This window comes from Lonchura striata, chromosome 7 (assembly GCF_050655825.1).
Source record: "Lonchura striata isolate lonStrDom1 chromosome 7, ASM5065582v1, whole genome shotgun sequence".
NCBI lineage: Eukaryota > Metazoa > Chordata > Aves > Passeriformes > Estrildidae > Lonchura > Lonchura striata.
In genome coordinates this window covers 513,002-540,124 of record NC_140709.1, presented here as the reverse complement: position 1 = coordinate 540,124, position 27,123 = coordinate 513,002, and the positions used below count along the sequence as shown (strand labels likewise).

The 27,123-nt window shown below is 42.3% G+C and overlaps 1 protein-coding gene across 12 annotated transcripts in view; it reads left to right on the top strand.

Moving 5' to 3' along the window:
* The window catches only part of PKP4 (plakophilin 4), a 66,984-nt gene extending 40,417 nt beyond the window's left edge, over nucleotides 1-26,567 (top strand). For 2 of the 12 annotated variants that reach the window (XM_021543454.4, XM_085584817.1), the window contains 19 exons: nucleotides 2,279-2,313; nucleotides 6,436-6,561; nucleotides 6,720-6,913; nucleotides 7,714-8,269; nucleotides 9,904-10,095; nucleotides 11,510-11,720; nucleotides 14,086-14,218; nucleotides 15,257-15,470; nucleotides 16,397-16,580; nucleotides 16,888-17,005; nucleotides 17,475-17,666; nucleotides 17,817-17,990; nucleotides 18,801-18,951; nucleotides 20,953-21,148; nucleotides 21,865-21,949; nucleotides 22,057-22,174; nucleotides 24,129-24,260; nucleotides 24,960-25,033; nucleotides 25,497-26,567. In XM_021543454.4, coding sequence (XP_021399129.3) covers nucleotides 2,279-2,313; nucleotides 6,436-6,561; nucleotides 6,720-6,913; nucleotides 7,714-8,269; nucleotides 9,904-10,095; nucleotides 11,510-11,720; nucleotides 14,086-14,218; nucleotides 15,257-15,470; nucleotides 16,397-16,580; nucleotides 16,888-17,005; nucleotides 17,475-17,666; nucleotides 17,817-17,990; nucleotides 18,801-18,951; nucleotides 20,953-21,148; nucleotides 21,865-21,949; nucleotides 22,057-22,174; nucleotides 24,129-24,260; nucleotides 24,960-25,033; nucleotides 25,497-25,745 — 3,334 coding nt within the window. In that variant the 3' untranslated portion in view covers nucleotides 25,746-26,567. Of the gene's footprint in view, nucleotides 1-2,278; nucleotides 2,314-6,435; nucleotides 6,568-6,719; nucleotides 6,914-7,713; nucleotides 8,270-9,903; nucleotides 10,096-11,509; nucleotides 11,725-14,085; nucleotides 14,219-15,256; nucleotides 15,471-16,396; nucleotides 16,581-16,887; nucleotides 17,006-17,474; nucleotides 17,667-17,816; nucleotides 17,991-18,800; nucleotides 18,952-20,952; nucleotides 21,149-21,864; nucleotides 21,950-22,056; nucleotides 22,175-24,128; nucleotides 24,261-24,959; nucleotides 25,034-25,493 lie in introns of all 12 variants that reach the window. The other 10 variants (XM_021543453.4, XM_085584815.1, XM_021543451.4 and 7 more) reach the window with 7 other exon arrangements.
* The last annotated feature ends 556 nt before the right edge of the window (nucleotides 26,568-27,123 follow it).

Below are 27,123 nucleotides of genomic sequence, written 5' to 3'. Positions count from 1 at the left end.
AACAAAAAAACCCAAACAAACTAATCCAAATCCTTAAAAATACAAGTGAGAAAAACATCAAAAGGGTAAAAAAAAAAAAAAGAAGGCATAAATGGATTTCAGCACATTTTGCATGCATGGTCCATCTCCAGTTACCAAATATTTCTGTTGCTGTCATATTTGTCTCTATCTCCTCTAATTTAAAACCATACTTCATACCAAGCTGTTACGGTATTTGTGATAGAGGAATATTTCTGCATTTCTACTCTACTAACTAAATTCTTTTCCAAGGATAGTAGTGGGCTAAATTAACATTTTCCAAAGTGCAGCTTTGAAAGAGTGGGCTCTTTCTGGATATATTACAGGCTGCTGTCAGGAAGAGACAGCATTGTGATTAACTCTAGCAACAGCTCGGCATGGGCCCTGCAGTGTGTCACCACAGAGGCTTTTAAACACTGGGATGAAATGCAGTGGAGTTACTGCTCAAAGCTGACAGATTTGCTGTTTTCTTAACATTGCACCTGCTAGGTGACAAAATCAGATTATGATATCAGTAGGCGATGTTGCTAGACTTATGCCAAAATTATTTCATAAGAGTCAAGTTAAATGCTTAACCAGTTGAAGTGTTGATGAAGCAGCTTTCTTCCCATGACCCATGGTCAGTGCAGCCTTTTTCATTTCTACATTCTGTACCTGTAAAGGAAGGTCAAGTAGTCAGGTATGTTGGGCAGGAATGTGCTCTGAGTTATAGCCTTGCATGTGTGACAATAAAGTATTTGTGTGCATTCAGTATGTGTTACAATTGCCAGCAACACAGAGCCATGTTGCCTCAGTGTAAGGAATTGAGTTTCCTGAAAGTCTCAAGAGCAGAGCAAAAGGGCAAGAGTGGAAAACTTGGTATTCAGGTAGGATGGGAATTCTGGGGCCAGAAGTTGACTTTCAGACACATGAAGTCTGCATCAGATTTCTCCTTTTACTTGAAGTGTCATTGTAACTCTAGTTCAGTTTGTGCTAGCATGTATCTTTAGCACTATTTTGTACAAATATTTTGTTTCCAAAAAGGTTCCTAAATGGTTGGTTTCATTTTAGAAAAGAAGGATGTTCTCATGCTGTTCTTGTGACTGAGCTAGTTTTTTGTAATGGGTAGCTGTGGTAGAAAGAAATAAAATAAAAGGTCATTTAGAAATTGCTACATCTTACCCAAAATCACAGTCTCATGCTGATATTTAGACACAATCAAATCTGATGGACTTGCCTGTTTTTCCTTTGAAGAGCTTTTTGTTTGGAAAACAGTAGCTTATAATCACTGTGAAAAATGATGTATTATTCAAAGTTTGATATTTTATATTTAGAGTTATAAAATACATTTTCCCATAAAAATATTTAGACTAATGTTAATAACACATTAGTGTTATTAACATTAGTCTAAATATGGACTATGGATGAATTCTGCATCAGTATTACTGTGAACACAGGAAAGCACATGGCTCAGTGGAGGAACAAAAGGGTGAAGATAGTTTGGTAAAAAATCAGTATTGGAAAAATGCAGGAGAAGTCTGGGTTTTACACTGATATCAGAGACACCTGCTTGGTACCTGCAGTAGTTGTCTGTGAAGGCATCTTGCTAACCTGGACAGTGACGTCTGTCACCTCCTCACTCTCAGAGTTGTAGCTGCGTGTGTCAGGAGGTTGGACTTGTTCTGTACAAAGGATCAGAATTCTCTCTGGAAAACTGGAAACTGAAAAAACAGTGAAAACAATGAACAGAAACAGACCTATGATTTTTGAACTGCTGTACATGTAGAAGCCAGATGCTCTCAAGTGGTGATCCCCAAATCTCCTTTGCTAGACCCTGCCACAAGCAGTGGCTGCTGCTGTCCAAACAAAATGTTTGCTGCTGGTGGTGCACAGGTGTCTGTGGGCTGTGCACGCTGGTTGTGCAGTGCTGCTGGTGGCACACACTGGTGTGGGCTGCCATGGACAGCATACCCCCTTAAGCAGGAGTTGTGTCGTAAGTTGTGCTCTCACCTCTCCTGTTGCAGACAGGTTGCGCTGCCTAGTGCTGTGACATACAAGAAGTTACAATGAATAATTCCCACCGACTAACAGAAAGTTGAACTCAATGGCCAGTGGTTTGGTTGTCAGGTATAAAGCACTGAAGAGTGGTATTTACGTGGACTATTTAAGTTTTATCTGCTGGGGGGTTTTGTAAAGGTTTCTATGATTAATTAAAAATAAAATAAGAAGTCCAAACTAACCACATGGTTAATTTGCGTGATAATTTTTTTTCTTTCTGCAGCTCTACTGAGAAGTCATTTCCTTGGAGATCCTCAGGTATTATGTTTTATGTTCAATTTGCTTTAAGCCCAAGTAGATTTATTTTCTTGGCATTCATTGCTTTTTGGACACAAATGCAGCAATGCTACTTCTTTTCCAAGTGTGTTTTCTAAAGTATGACATCGATGTTTCCTTTGTCACTCATGGGACACATGTGTTCTCTATGTCACTGTAAAAGGTGCTTGAGCTCATAGGTAGTTGCAAGTACTTTTCTTGTATCTTTCTGTGTCTTTGTATTTCTGTGTGAGCTGTGACTCTACACAAGGCTTGTCATGTATTGGGTCTTCCTTGCAATTAACTAAAATTTACTTTTGAGTCTTCCCCCTGGCAGGTAAGGAGCATGAAAAAATATTGCATGTTTTAAGCTTGAAAGCTCTTTTTATTTTCTTTTTACAGATGTTCTTACTTAACTGAGAAGATATCTAATAAGTGGAGGTTTTTCTGAGAGTGCTTTTTCTACTTTTGTATCTTGAGATAGTGTGAACTTTCTTTCCAAAATAAGCATTTTTCTTGTACTGCCACAACTGCTCCTGGTTATGCTGGGGGAGACGGTAGGACTGTATCTTCATGGTGGCATTCCCTGGTCTGTTGGAATAATCCCTCCTGGCCCTGACAGCCAGAGCACAGAGCTCTGCCAGGTTGTGTGCATCAGTTGATGTTTGACATTGCAGTCGCTCTCTGAACTCCACGGGCTCTGGAGTATGCAGGAGTACCTGCAGGACAGACATGGACAGAGGCTCCTGCAAGTCACTTGTTGTGCTGGGTGACCATGTGCTCTTGTCATGCTTGCCAAAATGGCCCAGTGCAATCCCAGAGCAGCTGGCACTGGGGGGTGAGAGTTGCATGAACCCAGGTCTGCAGAGCCTTCCTGTCCCACTCGTGCAGGGTGCTGTATGGCTGCTGCACAGGGGCCCTGCCTGCTGCTGCTTGCTCAATCAAGCATATTCATAATTACCATCACTGGGATTACTCTATATGCCATTCCAGGGTTTTGTTTTATTTGGAGATTAAGCTCTTAAACTTGTGCATAATTGTATGTTCATGGTTTCTGTTTCTGCAGCTGAGGTGAGGCACATGTTAGCTTTTTTCCTTTATTTTAGAGCTAATATTCTTAACAGCCTACTTGCACTGCCGTTTAACTTTTGCTAGTCATGGTGGTGCTTTTTAGGTATTCTTTCAGCAGTGGTTTTAAACAAAAATCAAATTTGTTTTTTCAAGTAACTGAAAAACAAGTCTTACATATTTTTTCAATGTGAATGTTGGATTTGTGTGTTTTGTTTGTTGGTGATTTTTTAAATCACATTGTTTCCACTTGCTCTATAATATCCCAATAATATGACATTTCACAATTGGTACAGATTCCTACTGAGAGCTCTCAGGTGTTGTTTTACTTACTTATTTTGGACAGTTGCATTCCACTGCTTTATTTCCTCTTCTGATTTTCCCATAACTTACTCACTTTTCTCCTTGACCTTCTATTAGTTTCTTTCTCCCTTTCTCTTCTCCCTTTCTCCCTTCTCTTTTCTCTTTCTTCTTTCCTTCCCTTCATTTCCCTTCCTTTCCTTTCCTTCTTTTATCCAGCTCATGCTTTTATTTTGTTATTTAATTCTCCCTTCACATTTGTGTATTTTTCTCTAGAAATCTTATGTTCATCTCCCTGCTAAGCAGTCACTTGACATATGGCCAAAAATTCTACTTCTGTTTTAATGCTCTATGTGTTAATGCAAACCTAGATGTGTATTTCGCATATCTCTATATTCAAAGTAGCCATTTCTGAAGTAATTACTCAGAAGTGGGCATGTTGGGGAAAAAAAACCTTATTTCTTGCTTAGAAGTTCCTGATCTACATTTCATTTCCTGTTTACATTTATGCTGTGATTGTGGTTTGATTATAAGTTTTTATTCCCCAATTCACCATGAATCTTTGTTTTGTAGAAGTGTCACTAGTTGCTTTATGAACTGTAATCTGAAAATACTGAAGTTAAAGATGGATTAAACCACTGCCTTAAATCACCTTTTCTGTGACTGTAGGTAGTGGTTTATGTCAGAAGCATCGGTGGATGATAAGATGTGACTGTAGCTGTAATTGCTTTCTGCATCAGTAGAATTATACAGAATTTTTCCACAGAAATATAAAGTTATGTTGTTTTGCAGATGCTTATAAATAGAATAGTGGATCAGCCATTTATAAGAAGGGTATTATTTTATTCAGGGCATTCCTCCTGTTTTATGGTAGTGCTGTCAGATAGAAAGAAAACAATTCATTTTATTGTGCATTCTTGCCTTTGTTAAACAGCCTAAACAATCTTTACTTTTTAGCCCTATGAAGGCTTTGGCCTGGTGGGCAGTGTGTGATGGGAGCGAGATTGGGCTCAAACCTCTGTCCTGGGAACATCTGCACTGAACAGCACAATTGGACTTTATTCTTCTTGTGTCTCTCCCCAAACTGATTGTCTGTTTGACATTGGTTTAGTATCATGTAATATCCAGTAACTGAGATAATAGGGCCTTGTATTAGATAAACAAAATATTGAAGATTAAACTATTGCAGTTCGATGTAATCCTAATGTAAATGTCCAAGTCCTCCAAGTGTTTTATTCCAAAGAACATGGAACACCCACTGGTGGCTGTTTCCATCTGGTGTTGAGTTGGTGTAACAGGCTGTGAAGTCAGTTCTGGCAGTGTTGGTTCTCTGGATCATCTCTAGGCATAATGATTATTAAAATAATGGAAGTGTAGTAACACTTCTTATTAAATCTTAATTAAATTGGATCATAATACTCCTATTCTAGTAAAATAACTGGCCTCAAATTTTACATGCTAGTTTTGACCAAAGAATGCACTACTGGTAAATAACTGCTGACTGCCTAGGATTTCTAGGAATTATTGATTTTTTAAAAATCTGACTAGTGTTCAAACGTTCTTCATAATAGCAATTGCTGAGTAACATTTTTAGTATGAACATTGCTTATGGCTTGTTATGCAGGTGGTGAGAGACCAGCATTTTGTGTGCAGCCACTGGTAAAAGCCAGAGTATTTCTGTGCATCACACCTCCTGGCACCAAGCAGTCCTTGGGGCTGGGCTGGTGCTCCTTGGCACCTTCCCATTGGATTTGACCCAGGCTCTTTCATGGATTTCTGCAGCAAGAATTTACATTTCAGGTGTTACCTTTAAACATGACCTCCATTGTCTACTCTGCTTCCTCAGAGAGGTTTAGCCTGGATATTAGGGAAAATTCTTCATGGAAGGGCTGTCCAGCCCTGGCACAGCTGCCCAGGACAGGGTGGGGTCCCCATCCCTGGAGGGATTTAAAAGCCGTGTGGATGTGTTACTTTGGGATCATGGGGCAGTGGTAGCCTCATGCTACCATGTAGCCTCAGAAGGCTTTCCCAATCTAAACCATTCTGTGGTTCTGTACTGCATCCCTGCTGCCTGCTTAATATGATAGCTGAATGCTTAATATTTCTTTTACAATAATGTTGATTCAGTATCCTCATCTTTTGTCCTTTTTTTCCAGACTCTTTTAACTTTTTCCTTTCTTCATAAGAGCATTGCTGTGCCTCCTTTGCCTTTCCTTACAACACTGTCATTTGTCTGTACAGTTGAGATTACATTCTTGGAACTGAAGTTAGCTTAAGAGGCAAATATTTATATATTAGTTTACTAAGTAAAAAATGTATAGAAATTTGGAGCAACTAGTGTTCATAGTACACAAACAGGGATGAAATTCAGCGCAGCCTTTTACATCTGGAGGTATTGATTACAGGCCGTTAAGACAAGGGTAGCTATCCACTGGGCACTGCAGCACAGTTGCACAGTGTTTCTATTCTTCAGAGTGTACTAGATAATCAATTAATTTTTCATTAAAATAGGTTTGGAACATATATTTGAAAAATTAGAGTTGTAGAGCTACATCAAAACTTTCAGGTAACAAAATTCTCAGTGATTTATATTAATGTTCTATTCATTGTGTTTGGGAGATGATACCTGTCTGTCAGTAAACGGATTCTGTTTGGTGTAAGTCCTTCATTAGTATGTATGAGAAAATTATCATTATTGAGTTTTCAGAAAACTTGCATGTGAAACACTGGATTTATCTAAATAATTTATTCTTTCAGATCCTCCGCCCACCAGTGTAAGCAAACCACAGGTGTCAGAGGGTGTTCACACCAATGCCTTTGATATTAGGACAGAAGCAGAGCAAGGGACTCTCTACTCACCAGAGCAGACATCTCTCCATGAAAGTGAGGGTCTGTTGTGTGCATTTTAAATATTAGAATATATTTCTTTATTGACAGTATAAAAATGATAATACAGTTACGATGCAACAAATAATAAAGTGATATAATACTTGGTGAATTTGTTAGATTATTTTCTTCTTATGCTGGCTTCATATTTACAGGGTCCATAGGTAACTCAAGAAGTTCAACACAAATGAATTCTTATTCTGACAGTGGTTACCAGGAAATAAGCAGTTTCCATAACAGCCAAAACTTGAACAAGTCAGAGATCAGACAGCAGCATTCCCTTGGTGGACCCCTCAACAACCTTGATGTGGTGAGAAGCTCGCACGCCGAGGGGCAGACATCAGTCCAGGTACTCTGACCAGTGCACTATGCTGGCTGTGCACGGGCTCCAACAGGGTTTAGAGACAGCAGCTGTATAGCTGGGCCCTGCTTTGTATCGGCTGGGTTTAATGTCACAAAATTAGTTTTTGTTTAATGCTTTCACTGGTTACAGAGCAGGAATAGCTTGCTGCAGAGACCCCTTTGCTGGAATCAGCACATGTGGTCTGGGTCATTCACAGGAGCTGAAGTGAAGTAGCACTCCTGACTGCACAGTACACTGCTATTATCATATCAAGAAAGTATCACTCACTCAAAATTAATTGTGAAATGGGGGAAAGCCTTCCAAGAAGTTAGCCTGTATATAATCATAGTTCTTAAAGGAAGATGCTACTTGTATTCCTGTACATTCTATGGTTTCTAGCTTTTCCCTTCTTTTTCAGTAAATGGAATGATAGTAAGACAGTAAATGTTAGAATATTTCTGGATTATACCAGAACTCTATGCAGTACTGTTCCTGAGTTTCCAGAGGAGTTGAGTAGTGAGGAAGAAAAGTATAGGTGAAGATTGACATAGCAAGCCAAATGAGAATGAGAAGCAGGTGGGTTTTTAATGTTAAACTGTCATTTTATATACTAAGAAACGTTGTTTAGAAAAAACGTTACAGGGAAACGTGAAGGAATTAGGTTTAGGGTAAAAGCTACACTCCAGCTGCCTGTATATACCATTAAATTGTGTGCATTTCCTGCAGAGTTCTCCATCTTACAGGAGAACAATATCCACTCTGTGACCTAAATGATAAAACTCATAAATGTTTTTGATTTTCAACAGCCTTCAGCAAATACTGCTACCAATCGTGTGATGAGACGGGTCAGTTCGGTGCCATCCAGAGCACAGTCTCCCTCCTACATGGTCAGCACGAGCATGTCCCCATCGCGGGGGTCACTGCGGACATCTCTGGGGAGCGGCTACGGCTCTCCCAGTGTCGCTGAGCAGAGATCCCTGCCCTCGCACGCGTACTCATCCACCACCCTGCCCGTGCAGCGGGCGGGCTCCCCGTACGCCGCGCACAGACCTGCCTCCCCCTCGGCCGTGCGCCGCGTCGGCTCGCTCACCTCGCGGCAGGCAAACCCCGGCAGCGGCGCTGCCCCGTACCAGACAGCCGGCAGAGTCGGCTCTCCTCTTGCCCTTACTGATGTGCAAGCCAGAGTGACTTCTCCATCCCAGACTCAGCTGGGATCCTCTTCCCCGAAGCGCTCTGGCATGACAGCAGTTCCACAGCACCTGGGGACAACGCTGCAGAGGACAATTCATGACATGGAACAGTATGGACAGCAGTATGATATCTATGAGAGGATGGTCCCCCCACGGCCAGATAGCCTCACGGGTGAGTATCCAGCACAGACCACAGCTGTAGAAAGCTCAGCATGCAGTCCTGGTGTTGTGCATGAAACGTTGTAGCACTGGGGCACAATTGCAGTGCCAGTGCCAGGTTATAAACACTGATGTGTCAATCGCAAGTTCCTCATCCATACTGGCTTTATGATTATTAATTGCTGGCCATGCATTGAATTAAGTCCTATGATTTAAGTTGCTAAATGAAATTCTAAGTCTTACAGAGGCATGTCAGCATTTTCAGAAATAAAGTACATTTAAATGTATGTGCAGGCTAAACATAAAGTAAAGCATACTAGCCTGGAACTAATTTTATGTCTAGTTCTTTCCTAAAATATATAAGTTATTACCACTGAATATTAGGGTTTTTTTCAACTGATATTTCTAGACTATCTCATACTTCAAGTCAAATATAGGGTAACCATTTTAATACTAGCTCAAAATAGAGCCCTAAAAAGTAGAATCTATTCATCTGAGAGGTAGTTCTTGCTAACATGCAGTTACTTGACATTTTAGATTTTGTGTGTACTGATTTTGTTCTGACCTTCATCTGAATGAACAAAGACAAGGTGATTTTCTATTTAGACCACATGCCCTTTGAAATAGATGGCAATTTTTCTTTTGAACCATTATAGTGCAGGAAACTCCAAAATGCTCTCATTCCTCAGTAAAAGATAAAATGTGTCTTCTCCCTTACCTCTGTTTGCCAGACTTAATAATATACCATTTTGATAAGGGATTGGGAATGAGTTTGATGGGAAATGCCCTCTTTGCCTGCTCAAGTCCTTCTGTTCTCACCATCTGTAGATATGTTTTCTTAGTGATGGCCCAAAGCTTTCCTTGCAGACACTGTGGCAGAGTAGGTCTGGGATTTTGAAGGGGCAGAATACACAGATGACGGATACATTTGGTTACACATCACTACTCCATTGTACTTTTGAAGTTATTCTGTAATCTCCACCATTTCATCATCCTTGCATAGCTCATTTCACATATTGTGCTGCTTTGATAACTGCCAAAGCTTTAGTGCCTGCAGTGTTAATGCCAAAGTTGACAAACTGTGTACATCTTATATGAAATATTAAATATATAGCAAGGTGAAAAATACTAATCCAGCTGCAGCATAGCTATTTATATATACTCACATCATGGGCTATTTAAATCTTTATACATGTGCTTGCATTTCTGCTGCCACTATCAAGCAGATGTTTACTCTTAATGCTACGGGCTGTTTCAGTTTCAGGATTACAACCCCTTTAGTCTGTGCCCTCCGTTATGACAGGATTTCTGTCAGGTCCATAATTGCCCTGCTATTGCTGAATCTCTGCACTATGTATGCTGAGTCAGCTTTTATTCTCTGTGGTTAAGGCTGTAAATGATACCAAAAAAATTAAATTGGGAGATTTCAAGTTGCCAGTGTATGGACAAAACTTTTGGTCAAGGAAATGCTGCTTTGTCAGCGAACCTTTCAGTATGGACCATTTAATAATGGAAAAAATATAATGAATAAGTCTTCGTAACTGGTAGGTTTGAACAACACCTTTTCTTGGCTAAAGGAAGAAAGCTTCGATCCTGACAGCTCTGTTGCTTTGGGCCACATCGGCATGTCCCTGTGCTTGGTTGCAGGCCTGAGGAGTTCGTATGCAGGCCAGCACAGCCAGCTGGGGCAGGAGCTGCGCTCGGTGGTGTCCCCGGACATGCACATCACCCCCATCTACGAGGGCAGGACGTTCTACAGCCCCGTGTACCGCAGCCCCAACCACGGCACCATCGAGCTGCACCACGGCTCCCAGGCCGCCCTGTTCCGCACCGGCTCCGGTGGGTGACGGCCTCGGCTCCGTCCGAGCCAGCTGGTCCGGGGCACGGGGTGTGGGGAGCAGGGGACACACGGAACGCCAGTGCACAAGGAAGAACTAGAGGGTATCAATTAATGGAGACAGAAGCTAGGTTTGAGGGACTTCAAACAACCTGCAGGAATTAAAAGGCTCTTGTGATGTTTGCAGTGAATGCTTGGGGCTATACATCACTGTCAGCCTGGGGTCAGAGTGTTTTCTGTTTGATAGCACATGCACGGGTACATCCCAGATAAATGTATTCGTGACACACAGAATTTATTGCTTCCTCTCTTGCATTCTCTGTGCATCTCTCTCTTAAGAATTGAGTTGGTTCATGGGTTTTTTTTCATTCATCAATCCAGAAAAACAAGAGCTTTCCACTAAAATTACTTACCACGTCTTTCACAGTAAAAATACTGTTTTACCAAACTTCTCAACAAAGCATAATGGTTAATGCTACAGCTGAGGATTGTCTATTGAAATTGAAATATTCCTCTAGTATCTCATAGAAGTGGCATTCATGTATTATGAAGAGCATAGGCTTTAGATTAGTATTAGGATTTATTTTGTGTAGAGAGAAATATAATGCATGTTGCAATGCAGTTTGTTCTTTAAAGGTTGATTAATAATTTGTATAGTGGCTCCAAAAACTCTTAAAATATTAGAGTGATTTAGTTAAGTAACTCTCTAGAAGTATTTATAGAGAACTATCCGATTCATATGCCATGTTTTCACACACTTGAAAATGCCTTTTTGTTTGCTAATGTAACTGCAATACCAAGAGAATAGTGCTGAAGAAGGAACCAGTTTTTGCATTTCTCCTGCCTTCCAGAACCTAGAATAAATGGAGTTGTCAGGATGTGCCAGTGAAGAAATATAACTAGAAACTGGAATTCTTTGTTTACTTGTCTACTTAATACCACTTTTCTTGGAAGAATGAGAGCCACCAGCTCTGTTCAGATATGAAGACGCATGTTCTTGTTCCCAAACCGCTCAGCTTCATCTTTGCAATGGTCCACATGTTACCTTTTGTCAGGGAAATTGTCTGTGTAGTTAGGAAAAGCAAAATATCACATAAACAATATGAACTTTGAAAACACTTTGCACCCAGATTTCCTGCTTGTTGGCATGGGATGCACTTTTCGTACTTTAATTCTTGTTGAGGGAAGCTGAGGCACGAGTCTGATTCCACCAAACCTTTAATTCTGTAACTAACCTCTCCATCTCCATGGAACACTGCAGAATTGCTCCATGAAATCTGACATCAGTTGCAACATGGAGCACAGTAGACATTTTCAAGACTGATGGTTTTTTTGCTTGCACTGTTAAGTAGGTGTTGCCCCTTCTCTTCAGCAGGCACTTGTTACCTGTTTGGTTTTGACACTGTTCTATCCTAGGCATGGGTAACCTGCAGCGATCCTCCAGCCAGCGTAGCACCCTCACATACCAAAGAAACACCTACGGGCTGCCCACGGCGGCCGCGCTGGCGGAGCCGCTGCGGGCGGTGCCGTTCCGGCTGCCGGAGCCCGGCTACGGCCGCCTGCACCCCGCGCCCGACGGCGGCACCACGCGCTCGCCCTCCATCGACAGCATCCACAAGGACCCCAGGCAAGTGCTGGCCACGGCCCGGGGCTGCAGCCAGGGCACAGCCTTCCCTCGCGCCTGCAGTGCTGCCTCTGCCTGGCCCAGCCAGCCCCGGCCTGCCGGAATACTCACATCTGCACCTTTAGTGCTAGAACAGGAACACAGGCTGCTTCTTGCAGTGAGAAAAAATGGTTGCTATGCAGTTTATTATTACATTTTTTTAATGCTTGTTTTTATGGAGAAGTTATTAAGGGAACACAACTTTGATGAGATTTGACTGAATTATTGAACATTTCTTTTAGTAACCTGTAACACTGTAGTGAGATTTCTCTGTCTATGAATGGGAATTGGGACTTGAAAATTCAAAAGGACAGACCTAATTTATTTGAATGAATTTTTTATTAACAGTTTGCTTAAATTTCAAAAAAAGTAAGTGTTAAAACTATTTATAAATGTGCCATTTTGAAAGTGAACACATATATTTCTGCAATAATTATTGGTTTGGTGTTGCAGATGTCTGTGCACAGTGTGAGTCTGTGACAAGTGTAGTATAGTCATTGGCATTTACTCTGGACACTGTGCACTAAAACCTTGTATTTAACCTGGCAGTATCAAAGCCCAGGCTGTGCACATCTTGGAAGGACTTATGTGTATATTCCGTGTGGATTTGGAATTAGTAGGAATTTCAGTCCCTCCTCAGATTCTGGTTCACTGAGAAACCAGCTCATTCTGGAGGAGCTGGGCTGAGCTGTGCCTCCATGGCTGTCCTAGGGACATCTTGGGTACCAAGGAAACCTCAAGCAGAGATGGTGAGACTGGAGCTTTTTGCTGCATTCCCCTGCTCCCATCTACAGCAGGCCTGTACATGGCATTTATCTAGTGTGGGCCAGTCCTGTCATCTCGGCAATGAAAATGCTTCTTTAATGGATTTTGTTATTCTATTTATTAGTGGAAATTTATATACTTAATTTTTTAATAGATATTGAGAGACAGAATTAGTTTCATTTAATTGAATGGTGCATTCATCCAAATGATGTTAATAGGATAGTCTTAGCTCTAGGTAGTAAAGCTTGGAGGCTGCCTGCTCTGGTATGGTGGCTAGAAGAGTTACTTTATAGCAGGGATGCTTCCCATTCATGGCAAGGAACTTTAAAGAAACTCTGATTCAGTTGTCATTGCTGATGCACCTTCTTAGCTTGTTACAGAGGAATAGTTATTATAGAGGAATAGCTTCTACCTTACATTTAATCTGTTGCAGTTTCTGATGTGCATATCGGGCTGTGGCAGGGGAACATATTACACACCTCAGAGTGGGCTGGTAGGAGTGGGCTGGCTCTCTGGAATGAGTGAAAGTTACTAGTTTTACTAAAAAGCCAGTTTCCCCTAGGGTTTTCCTATCATTAGATACGGAAAAATAAATCTCTGAATTGTTGGGCATTTCAAAGTGGGCATGGACCTGAGCTTCCCCTTCGTGTGACTGGGGGCCCTGGGGAGACCTGAATGGTCAGGCCAGCATTAGTCTTGGAAGAGCTTCCCAGCTATTGTTCTTGGAACATACTTTGCTCTTTTTTTCATTTATTTTTTTGGGGGGGGATTTTTGGTGGGGTGATTGGTTGATTTGTTTCTTTGATTGATTGATTTATTGTTTTGGGGGTTTAGTTTTGGGTTTGTTTTAGATTTTTGTTTACTTAGATTTTTGAGCCTGGGAAAACTTAAGGCACTACTTTATTCCCCCCCCTTTACCAGTTCTCTTTTACAGAAGGCAAATGGCCCAGCAAATATTAATTACTGTGTTTCTAAATCTGCAAACTGGGCATGTTTTGTGACTTTTCCAGGATTGGTCTGCACAAAATCAATGTGGTTTAATGAAGGAAATATTATTTAATGATTTTAAATTTACAATTCCTGAATAACTCAGATCAAGCAACCATCCTGCATCTGATCCTGACAATAACACTTCAGGATGTGCAGGTTTTGTTGAGCTATAAGTGGCTTCTGCCTGGGGAGAACATTAAGCACTGAAAAAAAAATGTCGTGCAGAAGTGATGTCCCTAAGCAGAACAGTTGAGGGGGTATAATTGCATTATATATTTAACTTTTGGGAGATTTTTTTGTAGGTTGAAGTGTTTGGGTTGGTGTTATTCTAGTGATTATTTGTGGGGTCTGTGATCCAACTGAAGCACACTGGATATAGTGTCCTTTTCCAGTTGGAAGACTAAAAGGTGATGTGAACCACTGTTATCCCATTATACCTGGGTTTCCTTCTAGCCCTCTTAATTCCAAAACAAAACTGAATTGTTGGAAAGCTGTTGAGATGCCCCAATACTTGTCCTCAGTAAATCGCCATCCTTTGTGAGTAATGCCTTCTCTCTGTTGCTCTCCACTGAAGGGAGTTTGCGTGGCGAGATCCAGAGCTGCCTGAGGTCATTCACATGCTCCAGCACCAGTTCCCGTCAGTGCAGGCCAACGCAGCTGCCTATCTGCAGCACCTCTGCTTTGGGGATAACAAGGTGAAAACAGAGGTGGGTGCTGCTTGTGCCGCTCTTCCAGGACACCCATACCAGGAAAACCAGGCCTCTTGCCTCTTCCCTTTTTTTTCATCATGACACAGTATTTTGAGCCCTCCTGTGTTCCTGTGCTAATATTGAAGTGCCTGGGGGTTATAATTATACATGCTCAGATTCTTCCTGTCATAAGAGCTGCATGGAAATTCTATGGAAATCTTTTACCCTAGAGTTGTGTCATCCAGCAGAGTTCTAAAGTAGGTTTGCCAGAGCCTGGTAGTGTGTAACCTGTTGGTGACTGGAGACTAGAACAACCAGGAGCTCTGGAGTGCTTTCACTGGTTTTTATCAAGGTGTTTTAAGGCAACATGGGGAATAAGTGAGCTGCCAGGCAGGGGAAAGGAGCCCAACCGTAGAGAAACATGGAGGAAACTGTGCCACTGTGATGTGGTGGCAGAGTACATGGGAGCGAACATTCAGATTATTATTGAAATCTCTTGAAACTTTGCATTCAAAGACCAGCTGTTTTTGCAAAGCAGCTGTGGGCTGTTGATTTGAGGGAATTTGCCTTTTCATTTGCATGCTATGTGTGTGTGCTAGATGTTATTTTCAGTATAAATTTTATTTATGTTAATAAAATGTTGGGGCAACTTTTGTAAAAAGATAGCCCACATAATTCACTGTTGCTGGGAGATGAAAAGCAGTTTTGATGATCTGGTGACCATCACAGTGATAATCAGCTCTTATTTCCAGTATTCCCTAAAAAGATATTCCGGGGTATAGGAAATTAAATTACTTTTAAAAGTGGAAACAAGACTGATGCAATAACAATTCTCTGAACACAGCAAGTGTCTGAAAATGACCTTCAGCCATTGCAGTGGGGTAGAGGGAGAGGTTCGGTTCCATGTAGCAATCAAATCAATAAGGGTTCAGCTGCTGATTCTTCTGGAAGTAGAATGGGTAGTATTGTTCTCATAAAAACAAAAGCCTTTTACATCTGTGGAGTGAGGTGGGTGAGATCAGTGGGTGCTGATGGTCCTGACATTCCACTTCCCAGGTCTGTAGGCTAGGAGGTATCAAGCACCTGGTGGATCTCCTGGATCACAGAGTCCTGGAGGTTCAGAAGAATGCCTGTGGTGCGCTGAGGAATCTTGTTTATGGAAAGTCCACTGATGAGAACAAAATAGCCATGAAGAACGTGGGAGGGATACCTGCCCTTCTGCGGCTGCTGAGGAAGTCAGTCGATGCCGAGGTCAAAGAGCTGGTGACAGGTAAGTTTCGAAGGGAAATTAGCAGAGAGCCATAATGCAAGGTATTTTTCTGGACACTTATCTTGATCAGTTAAAACAGCACAGAGTATAGAGTCATTAGGAGAAGTGAATGCTGAGGTGGTTGCACTAAAGCTCTACTTAGGGTGAATTTTTCCTCATATAAGTCTCCTGCATACACAGCAGGTATTTCTTTATTGATTCTGAACATTTGTTTTATTACAGGGTTTTTTTATCTTTTCTTGACAACAGTTTTAAATAAGATCTTGCAGAATTCATAAGATGGATCCAAACTATGTAACTGCATATGATATTTAATCTGAATTATAATCAAGGATGACTTCTTCAGAAAAAGTATTTAAGTTGTGTTTCATGATAAAAAAGAAAATTCAATGCTGTGTGCAGCAAGTTATTTGTATATACAGTTCTGCTGATAATTTACATCAGATTTCATACTTCTGTATCTGAATGTCATGTATGGAGACTTTGTGGGCAGGGGATTAGGGATTTCTGCCCAAGCATAAAAGATGGGTAGCGGTTCCATGCGGCTAATGGATGGATGGGACATGCTCTGGACTTGTGGCTGTTGTTCCCAGGAAGAAAGTTTCCATAGGATTTATACATCCCTTCTTGTATGTTCAGCTCTGCTCCTCAGTACCTGATATCCCTGGTATATGGCGCAATGTAGCAGGAATGTCAGGGCAGACCACCCTTATCATTGGGAAAAAACCTAAACCAAAGCCATGCCCTCCTCCACTGTTCACTTTGTTCACCTTGATTTCCTCCTTCTTGGATGATGGCTCCCCACATTCTGCCTCTTCTAGAATCACATCACATGTTTAAAGTAATGTCTTTTAAGTTGCCAGTGTTGCTTCATGTTTATTTGCCAAGTCTCTGCTGACTTTTCTGCTCTGGAAATGTCTTCTAAGGGGTTCTCTGGAACTTGTCTTCGTGTGATGCCGTGAAGATGACAATCATTAGAGATGCTCTGTCTACATTGACAAACACTGTGATAGTGCCCCACTCAGGATGGAACAGCTCCTCCTTTGATGATGATCATAAAATTAAGTTTCAGACTTCCCTTGTTCTGCGCAATACAACAGGATGCCTGAGGTATTTGCTCTTCTAGAATACTCCCTTTAAAAGAGTAATCATGTTATCCAGTGGGTCTTTCTTGTATTGTAATTTTAAAGACAAAGGAATTGTTTTAGTCTATAAATTACAAAGTTCCATCATGTAGACAGTTTTTCCAATTGTCCTTTTTTTCCTAATAGAAAAATATGCAAATTACCAAGTTAGTCACTAAGAGTTGCTGACCAGTTACTAATCAGCTGCATAAAAACCTTATGCAGACTGTCTAATAAGTGATTATCTGTCTATCCTTGCATACACTGTGTTCCTTTGTCATTCCAACTTTCAGGAACCTGAGCTCTGCTGGGGAAGAGGCGCGAAAGCAGATGAGGTCCTGTGAAGGACTGGTCGATTCGCTGCTCTATGTGATCCACACCTGTGTGAACACCTCAGATTATGACAGCAAGGTGTGTGCATGTCTCATCTACAGATACTTTAGTGGTATCCTGTGTGTCTGATCTTGGGGCTTCGTATAGCTCAGCTGAGCATGATGATGTCCTCAGCTCAACTGGCATCACTCCCAGCCCCAGGTTACTGAGGCACAGCCAAACTCAGCTGTGTAACACAGAACCACCTCTTGTTTTCAGCAGTGCTGCAGTATCTGTTTCTTAATAAAACAGTAAATAAGCTCTTACACTTCTCATTTTCAGAATACTAAAGAGTAGGCCATTATAGCAGAGACCACTCATAAATATTGTCAGATTTGAGAGAGGTTGCATTTTCCCAGAGAAGCAGCCACAACACAGCCCAAGGCCCAGCGTTAGAGTTTAGCACTTGTGCTCACAGTGCCTTTTCTTCTCTACTGAACTGGTTTCGTTTGGTTTGTGTCTGTATGAGGAAGAACTGGTGACGTGGTGTCTCTCTGGTTTGGTTCAGACAGTGGAGAATTGTGTGTGCACCTTGAGGAACCTTTCCTACCGCTTGGAACTGGAGGTACCTCAGGCACGGCTGCTGGGAATCAATGAACTGGATGACTTGTTGGGAAAAGAGTCACCCAGCAAAGACTCAGAGCCAAGCTGCTGGGGGAAGAAAAAGAAGAAGAAAAAAAAAACTTCCCAGGAGGATCAGGTTTGTATTTTCAATGTACTGCAAATACCTCAGATGGTGTTTGGCTCATGGTGGGGGAGGACATAACTTGACAAAAACAACCCTACACTGCCTACACTGAATGCAAATACAGAGGTTTTGTCCAGTTACAAATCTGCATTCCTTTCTCAGTGGGATGGAGTTGGCCCTATCCCAGGATTTTCCAAGTCTCCTAAAGGGGTGGAGATGCTCTGGCACCCATCGGTGGTGAAGCCATACCTGACACTCCTGGCAGAGAGCTCCAACCCAGCCACTCTGGAGGGCTCTGCAGGATCACTCCAGAACCTTTCTGCAGGCAACTGGAAGGTATGGGAATTCCTGCTCCTCCTCCTCTTTGTAGTCCAGCTGTTTTTTCTAGTAGACGCTGTAATGTGTTTGGGAGGACATACCACTTTCTCATGTGCATCTGAGCATTCCCCTCGTCTGTGCATTAGTGCTCATATGCTGCAGTCGTGTTTCCACAGTGAAAAGCCTTGGCAAAGAGCAGGGGCAACAAGAGCCATATGGAAGCTGGCCTTTATTTTAAATAAACAGAAAAAGCTTCTTCCAGCTTCATCTTTTGATCTTATCAGATCAAAACTATTTTCTGGCATCTTCTAGCTGTGAATTCTGTAGGGGAGGTGCTGTTGAAATAACACCAGGACAAATAAATTTACCTTATTTCCATATTCTATTATTTTTTTCCATACATTCTGGCCATTGCATATATAATGTGCTACAAAAGCAGCACATGAGAACGCAATATTATGTCATGTATTTGTTATGGAGAAATTAAAAAACACAGCAAGCATTAATTGCTTCCTTTGCTTGCAGCAAGCCAGCTAAACCTTTTTCAGTTTGACCATTATGAAATTGGTATTAAAAAAAAAATACAAGCAAAACCCAACCTCCTTGCTCCCTTTTCAATAATCATCTATCCAGATACTTTCTCTCTTTGAAAGAGGAATGAGTGAAAAATGGCAAAGAGCCAGCTCTTTATACTCACAAAAGCAGCACACATCAAACATGTCATCTTTATTGGAAATGACCAAAGATGCCTGAGAGTTCCAGTCCAGCCCAAGGCTGTTTCAGTGCAGTGCTGTGGAGGATTGGTGGGTAACTGAGGTTCTGTGTCAGTTCGCAGCCTACATCCGCGCTGCCGTGAGGAAGGAGAAGGGGTTGCCCATCCTCGTGGAGCTCCTGAGGATGGACAACGACAGAGTGGTGTCATCTGTGGCCACTGCCCTAAGGAACATGGCCTTAGATGTCCGGAACAAGGAACTTATTGGTATGTACAGACCATCCTCCAGAGAGCACCAGCACCGGGGTGTCAGACCTCGGATGGGTAATCCAAGGAGAGATTCCAGGGATGGGAACAGCACGCTTGATGTTTGTGTGTCACGTCAATTGTGTCACATAAATGAGTCTTCCTGACAGCAGCAGCTTTCCAGAGCTATATTGCCACATTAGCTTGCTGCTGGCCACCTTTCATGGATGGGAGTCAGCCAAGCCAGACAGAAAACCCTCAGTGCCACATGGCATGGAAACACAGCTCTGCTTCCTTTGGAGCTCGGTGCTCACCTGCTTGTGGGGTGCAGGTCTTCCATGTGTTCCTGAGGGATGGAACAGCTCTGCTGCCATGACAGCCGTGCTTTTTTAACAATCTTAAACAGGAAGAGAAGGGAGAAGTCTTCTCCAGGAAAACACAGATATAGAGCATCATCTGTGTCTTTGCTGAATTAAGTCATCAACATAGGCGCTTTCTAGAAAAACTTACTGTCTTGTCAGTTCTAATATTTAACCCTTTAAGCATTCATCTGTGCCTTTCTTATCTAGCATTAAAAAACCCAAGAATATAACCATCAACTTTCCTGCCTTTCCTGCCCTGAGTTTTCTCAGTCTGTTAGTGTTGAACATGCTTCAGCCTCAGGCTGCTGTGGCTTCAGTGAACCTTGTTAATAAATGGTGTGATACAAAAAAGTCTAATTTTTGTAACAACAGCATTTTCTGTGTGTAAAATTGTGGGGTCAAGGATATAACTGCTCACAGAGGTAGGAGGATCATTATTCTCAAAAAGAGAAATACAGGTGGACAAAACTTAGTTATCTGTTTCTTAAGCTTCTCATCTGGGACATTCAGAGTCTGTTTTCCTGCAGTGCAAGTGTTACACGTGAGAAATGTGTAAAAAGATAATCTTATTCCATTGTACTAGCCCTGTGCAGGTCAGATTTAGGTGATAGTCTCTTGTCAGGATGTTCCTTCCATTCCTGGCAAAACTGCTCAGCTCAGGAATGGTCTTCCACCTACTCTGTCTCCCTGTCAAAGCTGTACCTCTGAAAGAATTTCTGGCTTCAGACACACTCTGAAACGGACCATTGGGTAAAACATTGCTAGATGTAAAGCCAAGTTCTGCAGTAATGCTAGAAATCATCTTTAGGAGCTTCTCTGCTGGTACAGGAAAGGAGCAATGGTCACAGGGTGACACTGAAGGAAATGAGAGATGAGGACTCCAACAAATCACAATATATGTTGGAATATGCAGCATGTCACTGAGCTTGCTGAAGGGTTGGCAATGGCAGAGTATTGCTACAGTTCATTGTGGGGATAATTTCCCAGTGAATTTCCTTTTGCCAGCAGAATTCTTTTTTGTTTCTATTTTTCCTTTCAGGCGCATTATGCAAATAGATGGTGAATGACTTTATGCAAAGCTCCTTCATTATTCACTGTTACGTGCAAATACATGTCTCCTATAAAATCAATTAATCATTCAATTAACAGTACAGCCCAAACAGGAAGAATCCTTGACCTTATCTTAGTTACTGTCCCTTGTGTGCAGCTTATCTCTGGCATCAGTCAGCAACTGGAGCCTGACAGAGCTGAGTGCTGACAGGTAGCAAACAAGGTGAACAGAACATCCAGAAGAAAGAATTTACAGTTACTGTAAGGATTCCTTTAATCCTCCCATAGATGAAGCCCAGCAATGTGCATTGCTCTGTCCATCATAATACGTAGCTTAACATTTTTCCTTGAACAATTCATCTTTATCCAAATAATTCTTGTTTAAAATTGTTCCTCTTTTAATGCAAAATTCAGATTTTAAGCTAGAAGGGAAAAAAGAAATTGTTATGTGGTCTCCCTTGACTCTGTGTAAAATGTGAATTCTTGGCAGATTTTGGTACACTGCTGCTTCTTACTGCCTTCAGCTGCAGTTTTATGACATGTCCTGCAATTTCCAGCCAGAAGGACCAAACAGGGGTTTTGACCTGGTTCTGTGGGTGTGTGTTTCCAGGTAAATACGCGATGCGAGACCTGGTCAATCGGCTACCAGGGGGCAATGGGCCGAGCATCCTGTCAGATGAGACAGTGGCTGCAATCTGCTGTGCCCTGCATGAGGTCACCAGCAAGAACATGGAGAACGCCAAGGCCCTCGCCGACACTGGTGGGATAGAGAAGCTGGTCAACATAACAAAGGGAAGAGGTGACAGGCAAGTAGGCAGCAAAGATCCTACCTGTGTCCACTTAAAATGCTTGTAGGAAATGTTTTTTTGGGTGAAAAAAAGATCTGCCTTTGCAGTCTGGGTCTGAGGAACTGTCAGCTGGAGTCTCACTGGGAGGGAGGAGGCACTGGTACTGTTGTCTTGAGCAGTGTTCTCTGTCTCAGGCTTCTGAAGGCTTGTACAGCTGCTCACAGTAACCATGGTCATGGGACCTGTTTTCAATGAGTTAGCCAGTCAGTTCTTCAACACCTACAAGATTAATAAAATACTTGGAGCTTTTCTAAGTCAGACTGTGTGGGCACCTTCGTCAGGATGTATCCCAGCAACTATGAATTGTACCTAGTGCAGCCCTTTGGTCAGTAGAAAGAGAACGTGGCTAGGGGAAAGCCCTTGAACAGCATTGCCAGGCAAGTGCTGGCTGAGGGGAGCTGGTCCTGCCTACTGTATCGGGGCTCTGGAGAGGCCATCAGACAAGTTCTCTGGTTGTCTAGTGGGTCAGCAGCAGGAGGCCCCTGTGGCGGGGATGGGGTAGCGGGAGCCCCATGCCGTGGTGAGGCTGCTGGTTGGCTGTGCTCATGCTGGTGTTGCAGGGTCTGGTTTGCCCCACAGCAGCAGGTTCAGGCTGTTAGGAAGCTGAGGAACACTGTTCTTTTGAAGTGGAATTCAGTGGCTTTCTAACACTGCCATATTCGTCACCTCCTCAGGTCCTCACTGAAGGTTGTCAAGGCGGCAGCCCAGGTACTGAACACGCTGTGGCAGTACCGAGACCTCCGGAGCATTTACAAAAAGGTAAATTGTAAAATTAGCTTACACTAGAAAACAGTGCCACAAAAACTCCTCGTTTATTTATAACTTGCAATTTATTCTGACGTGTTTTTCTTTTTGCCACTCCATAGGATGGATGGAATCAAAGTCACTTTATTACACCAGTATCAACACTGGAACGAGAGAGATTCAAATCCCATCCTTCTCTAGCCACAGCCAATCAGCAGATGTCACCTGTCATGCAGTCAGGTCAGTCAGGGAGGGTGAAGGGGACTTGCTGCCCCATTTTTAACTCAAATACCTCTCAGTTTGGCACTAATGCCATTTAAAACACAGAGGTCAGGCTGTTGCTCCTTGGTGTTTGAGCAAAGGGCTTCACATGCTCTGAGTGCTCCCTGAATTGTTCCTGCAAAGTGAAATCTTCAATTAATAGAGCTGGACATTGTTACCAACCATTGCCCTGCTCAAAGCCACTCCTCCTGCGCTGTGTGGGCATTGTGGAGTAGCCTCATGGAACATGGGGACCTGGCAGCACAAACAGCAACACACCCACAGTGAGGAGCTCATTTTCATTCCCAACTATGCCATGTTCCATAAGAATGAGCAACCAAACCCAAAAACATTACTTTTCTGACTCTTCCCCATTTATTCCTCACCATTGTTCCTTCAATGTGTTCAGTGCTAGGATTTAGATCTTCAAGACAGCTGATACAAAACCTACCTGAAGCCTTCTATTTTGTCTTCATTTGGCATTTTATTTTACCAAATTTACTCTTCTAGAGACTACCTAGAGCAGATCTTTGTTAATACTGAGAAATACCTACCTACTGTGACTGCTAAAATTAGTGACCAGTTCCTACAACACTCTTGTTTAATTACTTCTTTACATAAAAGTAACAACCCCCACACATTCCTTTATAATATGGTTGACTCGAAAAACAAGGACTCCACCAGGGATTTGTTTTCCTACAAGAAGTAAACCTGTTGTGGTGTTTGTGCCAGAGTTCCTCTCACCCACCAAGGAAGCCAGTACAGCTTACGCTCAGGGAATGACTGGATTCTACCCAAGTGTAAAAGGATATTCTGATGCCAGCTGTCAAATTTCTATCTTGGCACTTTCTCTCCCAGGATACACCAGCAGAACAACTGTGTTACTCCAGTTCTTTGAGTGACAAGTAGGAAGTAGATGAACAGCTCTAATTTAATATTCAGAGGATGTTGTATTTCAAAGAGGGTTTAGTAAAAATTCCTAATAGGAAGTGTCTGCTTTTCTGCTCTAGAGCACAGCCAAGCCCAAGGGAGTCAGTGGAAGTTGGTGAAAGGCCCACATCCCCAGAGGGGCTGTGCAGCGTCGTGCTGAGCACAGCAGATGCCTGTTGGAACAGATACGCTTGGACTGAAACAGTTGTTCTTGTTCCAGTCACTTCATCATTAAAACACACATTATTATGTTGACCCATGTCAGAATTTTAACAATATGACATATTTAGCCATGAATGTGCCAGGAAAATACCAGTAATTAAACTATCCATAATAACACAGAATTCTGAGTTATGATGTAACAGACACATCAGTGGTTATCATTGAACTAATATTTTTAAGCAAAATTTATAGAAATTGTTTTAATTATTTTACTCTCATTGCTGGAGTCTTTCTGAGCCAACAAAATCCAAGGGATCTGTAGACCAGGGAGGATTTAGCAGAACAAATTTCTTACAACAGCAGTTGAGATTTAGCTGCTTATTGAGCAGCTCAGTGATCCCTTGCTGGGATCAGCCCATGGCCATTGGCCTCCCAGAGCACACCATGCCCAGGGCTCACCTGTGTATATAGGGGTCACTGAGGCCAGGTAGGTTGGACAAGTGACAGGGTGACCTTAAGTACTGTGTTTAAGTGTAACTTAGATAAACCATCACCATTAGCAGGGTATCATCTTCTGCCTCCACATAGGTGATGTCCTAGGCATGGTAAGGTCCCATATCTGGGCTGTGAATGTCACCAATGTCTTGTGTCTGCCTGTGAGCATCACAGAGCAGTGACTGCCCCTTGCTGGCAGCTCTAGGGTGTTCACCCAGGAACAGCTCTGGTGTTCTGTCCTTACCCACCCCCTGGTTGTGAACACTTCAAGCAGGGAGTGCTGAGGAAGGCTGGCTGTGCAAAAGGCTTTTGTTGTCAAGCTTGAGAACCTCTCTTTTCCCATCAGTTGGCAGCACGTCCTCATCCCCGGCTTTGTTGGGAATCAGAGAGCCTCGCGCCGAGTACGACAGGACGCACCCTTCTATGCAGTATTACAGTAGCCAGGGCGATGTCATTGCACATAAAGACATCTACACTGGTAAGAGACCAGCTGAGCATCTTCTGGAACAGGGAACTGTTCCTTGTGGGAAGAGTTTACAGCCGTACACAGACAGCTGCACTAGCGGGCTGGTCGCTGCCAGCTGCTGCTTTCCCTTTCCATTCTTTGTATTCCCTGGCTGTGGCACAGGGCAGGGTGTCACTGCCTCTGCTGTTCTCTGTAAAACTGCCCGGTACCAGAGTAAACACAGATCCCTTTCTATACTGGGAGGTGAGAGGCAGTTGGAATTCCTATTTTTGTTTAAAATACTAGTACAGAAAATTGTATTATTATATACATAAATTATAATGATGATGTTATAAATTTTAATGTGCGGTTGTAAATTATTATTATATTACTAAATTATATCAAGATTTAATATTTTCCCTGATCTCTCTTTTCCTTCTTCTGTGTCACACAAGTAGCAAAACAATAGATGACAGTGACTAAAGAGAAGGAAAGTCCTTGCTTTAAAGATTTTCAGTCTGTAAAATGAGAAATAGCAACATAAGCCTCCTGGCTTTGCTGTAAGGGTTGCTGAGGCACAGTGCCATCATTCTGCTATTACATTGTATCATTAGCAGGTACTGAAATCTGCAGATTTAGTAGTATGGGTACTACATAAAAGGCAAGATAAAAACCAGCAGACTTATGGCTGAATGAAGACTGACGTTTATGCATTAAAATGTTTTCTCCCAGGTTCCAGCAAAGCTTCACCAATTTACATCAGTTCCTATTCCTCACCAGCGAGAGAACAGAGCCGGCGGCTGCAGGTGAGCCCAGAGTTGTGTTGGGGTAGTGCTGCTTCCCAGACTCACAGGAGGGGCTGAGCCCGTTCCCACAGCCGCTGCCTCAGTGCTCTGGGTTTGCAAGGCCTCGGGGCTGCTGCAGCCTGGCTGCTTCCATAGGAGTCACGTATTTCAGCACCTTCTTACAGTGGGATCTGAGACTTCTTTTGTGACTTGAGTGGGGTTTGGGCTGGTTTTGGAGGGTACGGCCAGGTTTTGTACTTACTGTACCTGAGCTCCAAAGTTGTGCACTTCTGGAGTTACTCCCTTCAAGTTATGTAGGAGGAGACACACAGCAAACTCAGGGGCATTTCCTCCATTTCCCTGGGTACATTTCCTGGAGGTTTGAAACCTGCATTACTGTCATGGGTAGAGGTGCACTTGGGTAAAGTATTTTCTCTGCTAATTACATTTTTGAAAGTTTATTTTGATATAATTTTACCAGCAGCATCAGCAATTGTACTACAGCCAAGAAGATACCACCAGGAAAAACTATGATGCCTATCGGTTGTACCTGCAGTCCCCACACAGCTACGAGGACCCTTACTTTGACGATCGAGTTCACTTTCCTGCTACTTCAGATTACACACAACAGTATGGACTGAAATCAACCACCAATTATGTAGACTTTTATTCCACCAGACGATCTTCTTACCGAGCAGAACAGTACCCAGGCTCTCCTGACTCATGGGTGTAGCACCAGAGAGAAAAACCCAGCGTGCTTCTTGTCTGGCTTGAGAAGGACTGGAATGGCCCCATGTTGTTTTGGTTAAGAAATGTAAAAGTGAAAGAAAAGAAGGAAAAAGGATGATTTTTTTTTTTTTGTGGGGGAGGTGGTGGCTGGGGGCTTGGTTTTGTTTTTGGGGTTGTGGTTTTTTTTGTTGTTTTTGTTTTTGGGGGTTTTTTTTTGAGTGAGGAATTGTCAGGAGAAAAAGCTGGCAGGGATGGTTTTGCTCTGCTTAGGTGTTAGGTATCATTACTTGTAGCTCCTGTAGTCTGGTGAGGGTGTGGGCGATGTGATGAAAGGTTTGAGAATTGAGTATGATGAATTTGGAAAGTGTGTAGGTCAGAGCAAATTAAAGCTGATTTTTTAATGTGAATAAAAGTCTTGTTCTGATAGTTTGTACAGAAAAAATCCAATGGCTACCCTTGTTTTATTGCTATTACTGAATGTCAGGATTGTATGCTACTGCGTCATGTAAATTTCTTTGTTGGTGTAAATATGGAAATGCCACGTTGGTCTCAAGTGCCATCCATTTGTAATGCAGTGTGTCATTGAAAAAGGAATTTGAAACATCATGCACAAAAAAAAACCCAAAACCAAGAAAGTGTTGTGAATTCTAAGAGGAAAAGAACCCAAATTTTAAAAAATGAATAGTGTAATTTTGAAGCACAAAGCTAGTCCAGTATATCCAGTATATCCACATCTCTCCCATTCCCTGCCTATTTCATAAGGAAATCACTGCCATTTTCTATGCACATGGAATAACAATAAATATGGAAGTCTCATCCATGGAAAGCTGTTCCCTGTTCATTTTTTTCTTATTATTTTCTCTGAGTGATATTCAGAAACAAATACCATGAAAATTAAGTCTAATTGCATGTTCTTAAGCAGGTTAAGCATATCAAAACATTTGGACCAGCTCTCCAGTGGAAATGTCCTGAATGTGTCAGGCTGGCAGCCCAAAGTGCTAAATCCAACACCTTCCTACCAAGATTCCTCAGACTTGTGTTTTTACTTTTATTGGTATTGGCAATCCAAGATACTTCAGAACTCTAGCCTGTTTTCCCCTTGCTCTCTCATGGAAACTGAGCTCACCTTGCTGTCCTAGAAATGATGGTCTCCATTCTGACCACAGTCTGCTTGGATTTCTTTCCAATAAAAATGTTTGGTTATTTTAAGTAACTAAATCACAAACTTTCCTGTGCTGTACAGTCTGTTACCTCTACCCTGTCTGTAACCACAGACACATTATTGCTCCACATCATTGCATTTTCTTTGGGTTTTCAGGGTTTCCAGTATCCTGAAGAAGGATTGAGAACACTGGGAAAAGGCTGATAAGTTTTTCTATCAG